This window comes from Hydractinia symbiolongicarpus, chromosome 11 (assembly GCF_029227915.1).
Source record: "Hydractinia symbiolongicarpus strain clone_291-10 chromosome 11, HSymV2.1, whole genome shotgun sequence".
NCBI classification, from domain to species: domain Eukaryota; kingdom Metazoa; phylum Cnidaria; class Hydrozoa; order Anthoathecata; family Hydractiniidae; genus Hydractinia; species Hydractinia symbiolongicarpus.
This window is the reverse complement of record NC_079885.1, coordinates 11,788,249-11,801,589: the sequence shown is the minus strand read 5'-3', so window position 1 is coordinate 11,801,589 and position 13,341 is coordinate 11,788,249. Positions and strand designations below refer to the sequence as shown.

Sequence of the window (13,341 nt, the reverse complement as noted above, 5' to 3'; positions counted from 1 at the left end):
TTCGCGTATACATAATTTAAATGTTGCAATGCGGTTTTTCAGCTGATCGTCAATGACCCTATCTTTCTTGTTTACATTAGTATTGGGTAGTGGAACTTTAAAAATACTGAGCTCTTTGTTTGTCCGTGATGTAGGGCATCCAAATATAGCACAATTTTCGCCAGGCATAGTAAAAATTGCAACAAATAAACTCAAATACCAAGCAAGAAGTCCAAACAACAGCACAAACAACAGTTAAAAATGCGCCATTTTGAACTTTTGTGCAGGATCGGAGGTTTGGGTGCCAGTATCTCTCGCCCATAAAGACATGAGAACAATAGATCATTGTTTCTTACCAGCCTATCTTTTTTTCTTATGACTATGTTTAAACGAAGGTTATAAAATGCTGTTACTACCTTAAAAATACGTAAAATATTCTAAAAGATCTTATTTTTAAAGTTTACTAGTAGCACATGCGAAACTTACTTATTGTGACCCCATACAACCATGAAAATTCTGTAAAACTGTAGTCGTGAAATATATCCATGATTAAATGTTGTTGATTTTTCTCCTTTTATATAAAAAAAAATTTTTTAGGAAAACAATGACTTCACTTAACTAATTATTAACCAATAAAGAAAAATATGAATTCTTTGCACGCTATTTTATCTAATTATAGAATAATATAGGCTTTTTGCACTATAGAATTAAAATAAAAAGCAAAAATTGCGGTTTTTTCTCTGTAGAAAATAAAATGTAGTAAAAGCAAATTGAAATTTGAGAAAAACTTAACTATAACATAGCTAAGGTACGAAATGGAATTGTTCTAAAAATGTTACCTAATATGAAAAAATATAATTTTTTGTCACGAGCCAAATCCATTTAAAAATGTTTAATTTCAATTTTGTCCAGAGCCAATTCTAAAAACGATGTCAATTGCTGAGATATTTCTTCCAGAGGTTTATATACCTCATTGTTTAACTTTTTCTTTTCCTCACTGTATGTTTTGTTTCCTTCTATCAAATAATACCCCCGCATATTCATCATATTAAGCCCTTTAAAAATGAAAATTAAACTTGCTACCACTGAAAATAAAAACAAAAAAAGGAAAATTACACTATCAGTTAACAATATAATTAGCAAAACAAGGAACATTAATGCTGCTATCGCAGTCTCGTTTTTAAAAACGTCTAGTACCGTTATTCCTGACGGAATATTCACGCACATTATGAAAACCGGAAAAAACTTTCCGAATCTCAGAACCAATTTTTTGATGCACCAAAGATTCATTAGATTGTTGGTTGCCAAAGTTTTTGATTGTTCAAGCAAATCAATCAATTCTTGGATGGACATTGCATTACTCTTGCTGTAAATTATTTTGTCTAAAAATAAAAAACATTACTCCCTAAATAAAATCTTGGAGAAAAATATATCATATCAACCCCTTTTCACTTTGCCGTTTACTTAAGAATCGATAAACCAGTGAAAAGAATTTACTTAGGCAGATAAACACAGGGGAAATTTAGGTTGTTTTAGGTGTTTTGAACACGTCAGCAGTGCATAAACTAAAAAATTATTTAAAAAAATTATTTTAGCTTCTATTGTGTAGAGCGTGAAACGTTGATCAAGAAAATGTATAGGATTTGATACTTTTGACGAACAGTTTGGAGATATTGGGGTATAAAATTATTTTAGTGGCATCATTAATTCGTCTGTTCCGAAACGGATAGATTAACCCATATTTAGAACATTCCTATTGTAGTCTCTAGTGGTTCCTAGTTACCCATAAAGCCCTTAAACTAAACTTTTGCATCATTTGCATAATTGTTAGATTTTACTCTTGACATGTGTAGTAAGGTTTTATATCCATCAATTTCTTGTCACCGTTGACCCTGCATTGTTTTTGTATCTGCTATTTTAGATGGACAATAACTAGCTCGCGAAATCCGATAATTACATATTTATTTTTTGCATCATCTAGCACGGCTCGTTAGTACGACTTTATTAATTTTACTTTCAGGGGAAAAGCTTCGTCCCCTACTATAACATAAGGCACGACTGGTGAGCTGTGAGGTAAGGGACAAGGTGCAGGAAAGTTTCATGAATTACTGGTAATGGCCTGACCAATATTACTAGCTGAAAAAGCACTACCATCGGTTTCTCTGTTTTTTGCCTGGTTCGGTACTTTTAGTCACGGACAACTTTTCGTATTAATACAAGAAGCGCGGTAGAGCAACTGTCACAGTTACAAAGCGGGGGATAAAAACGTAACAAACAATGTCTGTGATACTCAAATGCTAATTATCTACAAAAAGCAAGTAAAATAAATCTTATTAATAGGGAAATACTCGCCACTACGTATTTACTAACTTTCTTATACTCAAAATTACTTACGAAAATTAAATCGAGGATTTGGTTTGGCTTTATTTGTGTATTTTAACAATAACTTTATAGTTCATAAAAAATCAGTAAGAAGCAATCTCTTAATTGAAATGATTAATTAGGTAGTAAGTGCGCAAAAATATCATGGTAGCAGTTCTGAATGTGGGTGTAAAAGGATGATGCCAGCAATTTAAAAGATATATATTTTTGCTATTCGAGATAGTCAAATAAGAATAGACAAAGTCCATGTTATTCAAGAGTTTTCCTCACAAGGAAATGTTTTAAGGAACTAGCGTACTTAAGGCTTGTGACAAAGAAAATTAGCATAACAAAGATATACTTTAGTTAGTTTAGGAAGCAGAAACAAAAGTATACGAAAAATACCCTTTGTCAGACTGTTGAACTACTTTTAACTTTCTTTTTTAATTTTTAACTAACTTTTTAAATTTTTCAAATTGTTGTATAGATCTTAAAAAAATGGTTGTTGAGTTCATATTTAACTGATTACCGAGCGAAGACAAATCTTTCAAGTCAATACCTCTACAAAACATTTAAAAAGTCAGTATGCTTGGCAGATGTTTATACTACCTACCTAAGTAAAAGCACAGTTAATTAACCAAAATATATAGAGTATAAGTTAGTGGATAGCTAGCTAAATTTTTATTTTCATATTACTTAATTTTTAATCAACATAGCTAGCTATGTAGCAAAATCATAAAATTATTGAATTGACGATTACCATTTTTATAGCAGTTTTCAATGTAGCACGCAATTCACAAAGACTGCCATTTTTTACGTAACAACACAAGGCACATTGAAGACACTTCGTCAACCCTGAAATTTAAGTCCTTAAGGCTTTGCTAGCTATCGCCTTTAATTTAAATATTGTTACTAAGTTAAAGAATAATCCCTTACCTTCAGACATCTATGAAGGATTCCTATTCTGTTCGTTTTTTTTGGAAAAAAATACTTTTGCTTTTTACATACATACGAAAGCAACAAATATGGCTGCCTGACTTTCTAGTTTCTTCACCCACTGATTCTCTTACAACTTATGCAGGAAAATTATTTCACAAGACAAGGGTAAACCACTAAAAGTTTTTAAACCAATAAACTATAGTCAAATTCAGTGGAAAACCCTATCACTTCCTAATCTTTTGTTGGTAAAACGGTCGAAATTCTTTAATTAAACAATTGTTAATTACTTGTTTTGCAAGAAACAATAAAAAAGAGCTGGAACACAGTGACGCGCATTGCTTCTGTAAAATGCGATTTTAATTAGAAAATTCTCGTGATGTACTTACCATATAAAAAGATAAAAATCATTATTGATTACTCCACTACACATTATGATGACTTCTTTAACTAATTAAAAACGTTGGTGATGGAATGTACAATACAGTACTAGTATTGTAGAGAACATGTGATGTAGATACAGAAGTGGGTAGAGATTACTTATCTTTATTATAAATTTACTTTGACATTGCTTATGTAAACAACTAAAAATGTTCCAAGTTACTAATAAGTAACGAACGCGTTTTCTACCACTATGTTATACCAAACTTCGCTTGTTTTTTTTAACAAATAAAAAGCTTTTTGAAAAAGACACCATTGTAGTGGATTTTAAAACCAAAAGAAGCATCATTACTTGGGTTCCTAGTTGCTACAACACACGGCCATTGTATGTGTGATTAAAGCTCCTAAAGAAAGAAAAAAATTGCTAAGAATTAAAAATATGCAGAAATGAAATTTTCATTTGTCTTATAAATTAAAATTAATGGATACAACCCGAAACGCTGATAATAATGTATACCATTTCGACTTAAGGCTGTTTGAGCAAAGCATTTCTAATGATTCACTAACCGGCAAATTGGGTCAGTTGAGACAAACCAAGCTACAGACTCATAACTCACTTTAATTAGTATCACGTGGTTTTTTCTCACATACATAACGCTTCAAACGGAACTCGCCTTAAAGCTAGTCATACCGCGTTAATTGCAGCTAACGGAAGGGCATTTAAAGAAAACGAAGACGGGTATGTATATAACCAGTATATTGCTCTTTTTTACATGTAAAAACCCCTTCTCATTCTCACTCACATCTACAGTTCGCTAGCATAAAACTGTTCTGTTATTTCCGATACTTCTAATCAAACATTCCAGGATGTCGAGGAGTACAAAGAACAATTCTAGACCATAAGCGTTATATAAAGAATTGTTATAAAACAAGATTATGACTCAGTTATTAGAACACGAGGCAGAGAAAAATGAATAAATCATTGAATCAGTAGAGAACAGGAAATGTCAAGCCTAGTTGGCACAAGGACATCAGAGAAATATAAAATCGCAGCCAAGGTAGTATAGCGTTAGATCAGGCTTTTCGAAGTACGAAACCGTGCTAGTTCGCCCTGAAGAATTGGATTTACAGAATTAAGTGACAGGGTTCGTGATCTATCACGTAACAAGTTATCATTCATTGCAGGATCACAGAGCTGTTCTTCAGAAATTGGTGAGGCAGTAACAAATGTAGAAAAGCACGTGGAAATTTACTAAACGCCTGATCGTTAATACATTCCACCGCCCTTGCCAAGCAATTAAAAACAAAGATAAAACCGTTATACTGCGCGTACGATTTGTTGTTGCGTTTTCTGGTCTGATTATATATCAAATTTTGCGCCATCTCATTACAACAAACTTCATCGTTTGAAGCTGGAAATTAGATCATGAAAGAGCGAACCAATCCAAGAAAAAAAAATATTACTTTTAGTATTATTATTTGCGAAAGATATTTATAAAGTTCCAAGAAGTTTCAGCGAAGATGAAAATATGCTGTTAATAATTGACTGACTGGAACTGGAATTGATTGACTCGCAGGGATAAAAGCGCTTACAGTCTATTCGAGCGGGATGTCCTTTGTAATAAACAACTTTTCTGTCACTTTAAAAAAAGCCCATGGGGCTATTCGTTTGTCCTCCAAGGTTTGTCAGCGATGTCTTATAATTCAGTTAGATCCAGTTAAAAGGTTAGGTAATGACTTAAAAGTTGACATAATATCTTCAGGTAGGTCCAATGGATTGCAAGCGAACAAATTATAATAATGTTTCATGAGTGGCCATGTTTGGAGACGAACAGTTTTTGACATGCACAAAACAGGTTTAAAGCTATTTCTTTGGTTGTAATAAGTCAAGCAGGCTTAAATAAAGTATATGCGAGACATGTTAGAGTTTGGAAGCTTTGAGAGTTTGGAAGCTTTGACAAATATTTGCATGTCTTTTTCAAGTTCTAGTGAAAAAATAAAGGTAACGGAACTGTAGGATGCAATAAAGGTACATAAAACGAGTTAAAATAGTTTATTTTTGATTTTCTGGAAGCTTGATAAAATTTCTCTAACCTGTCAGACTCAGTCTTGTTAGATCCTCTACGTCACTAAAATATGGCTCCTATACTTTTATTACATTCTCGACGGCCCTGTTAAAAAATGAAAGATCGGCTGTGAAAAACGAGCTGTGTTTACATCTTTGTACAGTAGCTATGCTTCTTTTAGATCTTCATTAAAAAATCTGCTGAACAAATATCAAGAGACTTTTAACAATAATAGCAATTGAGATTCTTCATAAATAAAAACCCCGCTAAACAAATAGTAGTTTGATACAAAAGATTTCCGAGAACGAGACCTGCAATTTGATAAAAAATAATGAACAGCGAAGACTTCAAAAAAAATTTATAAAAAGTCGACGTAGGGGCGATATACACGCTGGAAAGGGATTCAGTAATAAAACTTTCTGTGCAAAGGTAAGTCATATATGGCATATAAGTTCTTCGATTTCTCATTTCTGCAATTATATGATTCTAAGGAGACCACATGCAGATAATAGCTGAGTGGGAAGTATTATTAACAAACTACAAAAGCCTCTCTTTTTTCGCAATAATTTCAACGCTATAGGGGTTGGGATTTGGTGACTATTTTATCATTTTCATTAAAATACAGTTAGTTGCTATGTTGGCTCATCGGTTAGCACGTGATCAGGAAAAAGGTCGTAAGTATCCCTATTAACAGTTCATATTTTAGCATTTTTTGGCAATATTTCGTTTGTCCCTTTTGGAAAAGCTCCCCTCCCCCCCTGGATTTCCAGAGCCCGGCCTGAATCGTGTGAAGATGGGTTTATATTTTAACGAAATTGTTGAATCGATCGACAATAAAAGTATGAAGCAATTCTCTGTTTGGTCGATCAATAAATAGAACAAGTGGAAGCCTGCAGTTGGATGGACAGTTCTAAACATTTGATTCATTGATAGTAGACTGGGTTTATTGTTAAAAAACAACATTAAAACAGCATAGTTACACCGTATTTATTGGTTCCACTGAGTTGTCATTAAAAAAAGGCAATAACCTTACCAAGAAGTGATCAATATAAGGTTTATTTAAAAAAGTAAATTTATGTGACTCATAAATATATATTTATGAGTGTTTAAATGCACACATATATAGATCTTCTTCCTACAGTACTCTGGTTTGTATTGCCCATAGTTAGTTCACCATTTACCTATGTGCCTTTTCTGGTCAGCAGCATATTTTTTGGTCAGCAGTCTTGCTAGTATTTAAGCTGCAGTTGCCTCATGGTTTTCCTTTTCAGTTCTAGCAGTTTTTCTTATGCTTATGTCTGCTGCTTATTAATCCACTTAAATCTAATCAATCAATTTGCAATCAAACCAATCTTTGGCTAATTAAACATGTATTTATCACCTATATGGATGCTGTTATATTTTATCTCACCTACTCAAACGCCAGATGGCTCAGAAGATGAAGATTCAACTTCTCAAACCTTCCAATCTGCTGCAATGTCTGTCGCTCTTGAGGAATCGTCCCCACTCAAAAAGAAACGTATCCCAAAATGTCCTGGCTGCAAGGCACTTCTGGCTCTACACGACTTTGGTATTCCCAGTCGTCACTGTCCAGGTCGTCGTTCTAGCGCTACCAACACTGTCACATCAGCTGCTTCAGCACTTTCCTCAACTATCGCTAATAACCCAATGTCTTCAATCCAAAGATCTTCGCCTCTGCAGTCTCACCTAAACAACCCAAACAAATCTTCTTCACCGTCTCAGCTAGCTGCTCTTCGAAATCAGCTGGCTGTCTTAGAACAGGAAGAGCTATCCCTAAGGGAAAGTTTACAAACAGAAGAGCAACACCTTCTCAATCAGATTGCTGCTCGACAATCAGAATTAGCTAGGCTTCGCTCAGCTTCTTCCAGAAATGACTGCCCAGCACAAATTTTCAGCACTTCCCCGTTGCAGCAAACTGTAAATCCAACCAATCGTGTCCAAGACAATCTCCGCCCTTCACCCCTTGACGTACAACCGCCATCTTGTTTTGCTTCCTTGCTTGCTCCGCAACAGTCCGCCAATTTGTTGACCAATCGCACTGTCTTGTCACAACAACAAACACGCTCCCTATCGGATGTTTTTCGCCAGCAAGAAGACCGTAGTTCAGAATTGTTTCTGCGCCCTGCACTTTCTTCAAACACTGGAAATGGTAAGCCACTTCGTATAGTCGATTTTGTGTCTCGGCTTCGTCCTGTGGAGCAGGAGAAAGTTATTTCTACTGATCCTGGTTCACAAACTACGCTAATGTTGGCCATTGGAAATAAGAAGCCATGACTGGAATCTCTTTCCATGGAACAATATAACATAGCTAATTTGAGAATTTTTTATGAATTATTGTCTTCTGCCAGATTGCCAACCTCGTCCGATTTACGTGACTATTTGTCTTATTCCATTAAGATCTTAGAGTTGGCTAGAAAGTACACCTGGGAGTCTGTGCTAAAGTATGACGATGAATATCGAATTCTTCAGCACACTTATGGCTATCCATGGAGCTTTGACAATAGCCATTTGCATGAAGTGATGCTTATACCTCGTTGGGCCTCCCCTCCTGTCTGTAACCCTTCCAGTACCTTAAGTAAGGGAAATTCAGGTTCACCTGCCTCAGGATCGTCTTCAGGGTTTCCTACACATACTTCTTCCGGTGTGGAAATATGTCGTAATTTTAACCGCCAAAAAGGTTGCCAGAAAACAGAATGTAAATTCACCCACGTCTGCAACCGCAAAATTGGTAATCAGGCTTGTGGCAAACCTCATTCTGGACAAAACCACAATTCTGACAATTGACTACCCTCAGAATTTCGCACTCCTCTTAATGTTGACTTATGGACCAATGAACTGGCTGAAGACCCAGATCGTGACTTCCTCCTTAATGGAATTCACTGTGGTTTTCAGCTTCTTCCTAAGGACTCTGATTTATTGCCTGCCGAAATGAATAACTACTTTTCTGTTACCAGTCCTACAGCTCATATGAAAGTAGAAGCTACTCTGCTGGATGAACTTAAAACTGGTAACTATGTTCTTACTCAATGTAAACCTACCATTGTCAGTGCTCTTGGGGCTGTCCCCAAACCTGACTCTGACGAGTTACGCATTATACATGACTGTTCCATGCCAGTTGGAAAGGGTGTCAATACATACATTGATATTGAAAAACAAAAATTTCAAACTATCGATGATGCCTGTGCTATGATCAAACAGGGATATTTTATGGCCAAGGTTGATTTACGCCATGCATATCGGTCAGTACCTGTTCATCCATCAAACTATGCTGCGCTTGGTCTAAAATGGCGGTTTTCTGGAAGCACTCGATACTCATATCTTGTCGATACTCGACTTCCTTTTGGAGGTCGAAGTGCTCCTGGAATATTTCATCGCCTTACACAATCTGTTCGTGGTATGATGCTAAGACGAGGTTTTCCTCTCGTTATTGTCTACCTAGATGATTTTCTTGTTATTGGCCGAACACAGACTGAATGTTATGAGGCCTATAACACACTCTGTAAATTACTTGTTGCACTAGGGTTTCAGCTTAGCCCTGCTAAGTTGGTCCCTCCATGCCAGCAACTTACTTTTCTTGGAATTCTGCTTGACACTGTGTCACTTACCCTTTCTCTTCCACCTGCTAAACTGGATGCATTGAGGGAAGTGGTGTCACATTTTTTAACCAAGCAGAGAGCCTCTAAGAAAGAGTTGCAACATCTTGCTGGTCGCCTAAATTGGGCTTGTAAAGTCGTGTATGGTGGTAGAACGTTCTTGAGACGTGTCCTGGATCTGATGAACACCTTGTCTTCCTCTGCCTCGAAGTGTCGCTTGACGCTCGAATTTCACAGGGATATAGCTTGGTGGGATCAGTTCTTGGGTGTGTTTAATGGACAATGCGATTTCTATGACCAAAGACCTATTACCAGTCTGCAAACTGATGCTTGCTCTGACGCTGTTGGTGCCTTTTTTGAGGGTGATTGGTTCTATTCTCATCTAAGGGTAGACCATTCCCCTCTTGCCTCTTTGCATATTAATTTTAAGGAAGCCCTGTGTGTAGTTCTTTCTGCTATTCGCTGGGCTCCCACTTGGCAGAACAAAACTATCCATGTCTTCTGCGATAATACTGCTGCTGTTGCTATGCTTAATAAAGGAACTACCCATCACCCTGTTATGATGGACTATTTACGTCAGTTGTTTTGGTTATCGGCTACCTTCAATTTTCGTTTGAAGGCTTTCCATGTAGCTGGTGCTCAGAATGTCCTTGCTGACGACATATCACGTCTTCATTCAAGACAACACTTATTATCATTTTTGCACTTTTTGCAGCTCAACTCACTAACTTCAGTGTGTGATATGGTTGCCATCAATCATATGTCTGCCTATTCTTATTATTTTCTGATTGGTAAGTATACCATCTGTGGTAGCTAATTTTTGTATTCTCCTTCCTCTAGAGTTGCCCCCCTTCGTTTCGGAGTTGGTGCACGACGTTGTCCTTTTTCGGCAGGCCACCTATGCTGAGAATACAAAAAAGAGCTATCGCACGCATCGCAAGGCTTATGAATGTTTTTGTAGCCAGATGTCTTCGCCACTTGTGCCTGCCTCCACAGATTTTTTATGCCTATATATTGCCCATCTGGCTAGGTTTTTACTACCACAATCAGTTTGTATGTATCTAAATTTTGTTGGCCTTCTACATCTTGAGATGGGATATGCTAATCCTCTAGCCAACAATTGGACACTATCCACAGTTTTGAAAGGTATGAAGCGTATGCTTGGTGTTCCGGCCAAGCCACGTCTTCCTATTACCACTGCTCTTCTTTTTGGTATTCGTTCTCGCCTTAACCTAAATTGTAGCTTTCATGCTTCATTTTGGGCTGTTTGTTTAGTTTCATTTTTTGGTCTGTTCCGTAAGTCACATTTATTGCCGGCATCTTCTACGATATTTAATCCCCTCAAACAACTAGTTCGGTCTGATTTTACTTTTCATGATGACCATATTCTCGTTCTAGTTAGATGGAGTAAGACCATCCAACTGGGACAGCGCACAATTACTGTTCCACTGGTGGCTATTCCTTCTTCTCCTCTTTGTCCAGTTCGGGCTATTTTGCATGCTTTTTCTCTCACTCCAGGTGTTCTGCCTGATGCTCAAGCCTTTTGTTGGCGCAAATCCTCGATGCTACCCAACACTATATTGACATATCGGACTTTCATGTCCGTTATGAAAAAAGTGTTGACAGAGTTAGGGTGTTCTACCTCCCAATATGGTACCCACTCGTTTCGCCGTGGGGGGGCCACCTTGGCTTTAGAGGCAGGCGTTCCCCTGGATGTCATATCCTTATTGGGGGACTGGAAACCTGATAGTATGTTTCTTTACCTTCACATGCCCCTTGCTCAGCGGTTTTCTGCCCAACGACTTATGGCATCACACCTTGCATGACATATTTTATTTTATTTTATTTTCTACTACTACTTTGGATTTGGACTCTATGTTTTCACATATTTTACGTTGTGAGCTATGCTATGTATATATATATTTTGTTCACGCTTATTAATATTATATAGAGATGTGTTATTACCTTGGCTTTGTTGTTGCTTATATTATATATGTGTTCTACTTTCATTTCATGCTTGTATATATTTTCAGCTATTACTATATATAAATGTTTTGTAACTTTTGTCCTATCTACAGCAATAGAACTGTACTCTACAATGATGAGTTTTTATGTGTGAGTTTAAGTGACTCATAAATATATATTTATGAGTGTTTAAATGCACACATATATAGATCTTCTTCCTACAGTACTCTGGTTTGTATTGCCCATAGTTAGTTCACCATTTACCTATGTGCCTTTTCTGGTCAGCAGCATATTTTTTGGTCAGCAGTCTTGCTAGTATTTAAGCTGCAGTTGCCTCATGGTTTTCCTTTTCAGTTCTAGCAGTTTTTCTTCCTCCTCCCTTCCTGCTGCTATTATATATACCTCTATGTTTTCACATATTTTACGTTGTGAGCTATGCTATGTATATATATATTTTGTTCACGCTTATTAATATTATATAGAGATGTGTTATTACCTTGGCTTTGTTGTTGCTTATATTAATATGTGTTCTACTTTCATTTCATGCTTGTATATATTTTCAGCTATTACTATATATAAATGTTTTGTAACTTTTGTCCTATCTACAGCAATAGAACTGTACTCTACAATGATGAGTTTTTATGTGTGAGTTTAATTAAATTTATTTAAAAAAGGTAAATGCCCAGTCCAGTTCTCTAGGATATAATTGCCTATTACTGCCCTTGAACAGTCACAGTTGCTCTGTTTGCTTAAAGTAAAAGCTAAACCAACAATTTTGCTCAGAGAGGCAAAAATTTTCATTCTTGTAGGACACATTTGCGTTTTAATACAAGCTCACGAGCTTGTAAAAAAAAAGAAGAGTAGTGAAAACATTTAAAGGAGAGGCGAACTGCGTTGCTGAATAAAGTTCATGATGGCAGTGTTGATTTTAAAGACCAGACCGACTGGCTTAGTCTGTCCCATCAAAAAAGCCCTTACAAATCAATTTTACATTTGATACAACTACCATTTCAAGAAAAATGTCCTAAACAAATATTAGTTTTAATATTGAAAATGCGATATGTTTTTGACAAAAAAAACTGGTAAATTTTCACCTAGAACTTTGCAGAACGACAACATACTAGACCCAAAATATGAAAGAGTCTGTTATAAATACCAGTTTTGTTTACATCTTCGTGAGGGCTAATTGAGTATTTTTACACATTTACGAAAAAAGTGGCTAAATTAAAACACAATGGAATATTTCTCTTTATTGTGATGGTCATGGTCACACAAAATAATTAAACAAGAAAAAGTCGAAGAGCAAAAGGTAAAAATATTGAACAACGTGTGACGAACATATTTCTATTATGTTATACTATCGAACTTACTGAACAAATTTGTGAGTAAAGATAAAAGAAGTAAAGATTCAAATGAAGCCATCATATTGCACTTTCGATCTGTTGTAGATTGTTTCCGGTCTGTATATATTTTATCGAATTTGGCGCCATCAAAGCAAACGTCATCGTTCGAAGCTTATAGTATGTTGTGGAAAAGGGACTCAGGACATAAAAAAATGGTTTTGGTCATGACAAAGGTTTCTTAAGTTCAAAGAAGTTTTAACGAAGGCTATAAAATTCTGTTTACGCACAAAACCTACTCATGCTGTCACTTATTTTTACCCCCTACAGCCATGAAAATTCTGTAGTTGCCAGGAGGATATATAGATACTTAGTTATGAAATATAGTTATTTCTTTGTCATTATAGTAGTTATCTTAGTAGATTTTTCGATTTAAAATTTTTTTTTCTCTCGCTTAAAATTTATTTTCTGGCTGCCCGAAAAAATAAAGAAGAAATAAAGGTAACTTATCAATGTTTCGTGCACACAGAACATTCTGGCCGTTAGCCTGATAACCGCAATGTAACGTCATTAGATTTGATCGACATAACATTCTTTTAATGAGCTTTTCTCTCGTTGTTTTAAATTTACGGTTCAACAACACCGAACCGTGTATGATCTAATACCACAGAATTTTACATTATTAAAACGGTAAAAACC

The 13,341-nt window shown here is 35.9% G+C and overlaps 2 protein-coding genes across 2 annotated transcripts in view; one reads left to right on the top strand and one right to left on the bottom strand.

The window, feature by feature from the left end:
• Nucleotides 1-321: 321 nt before the first annotated feature.
• Nucleotides 322-3,430, bottom strand: LOC130613827 (uncharacterized). The gene is made up of 2 exons (XM_057435176.1): nucleotides 3,277-3,430; nucleotides 322-1,361 (listed from the first exon to the last, which is right to left on the bottom strand). The coding sequence occupies exons 1-2, from the start codon at nucleotides 3,284-3,286 to the stop codon at nucleotides 862-864; spliced, it is 510 nt and encodes a 169-aa protein (XP_057291159.1). The 5' UTR covers nucleotides 3,287-3,430; the 3' UTR covers nucleotides 322-861.
• A 244-nt stretch (nucleotides 3,431-3,674) lies between these two features.
• Nucleotides 3,675-13,341, top strand: part of LOC130613817 (uncharacterized) — a 30,990-nt gene continuing 21,323 nt past the window's right edge. The window contains exon 1 of the mRNA XM_057435166.1: nucleotides 3,675-3,801. The gene's annotated coding sequence lies outside the window, so the exon portion shown is untranslated. The remainder of the gene's footprint in view (nucleotides 3,802-13,341) is intronic.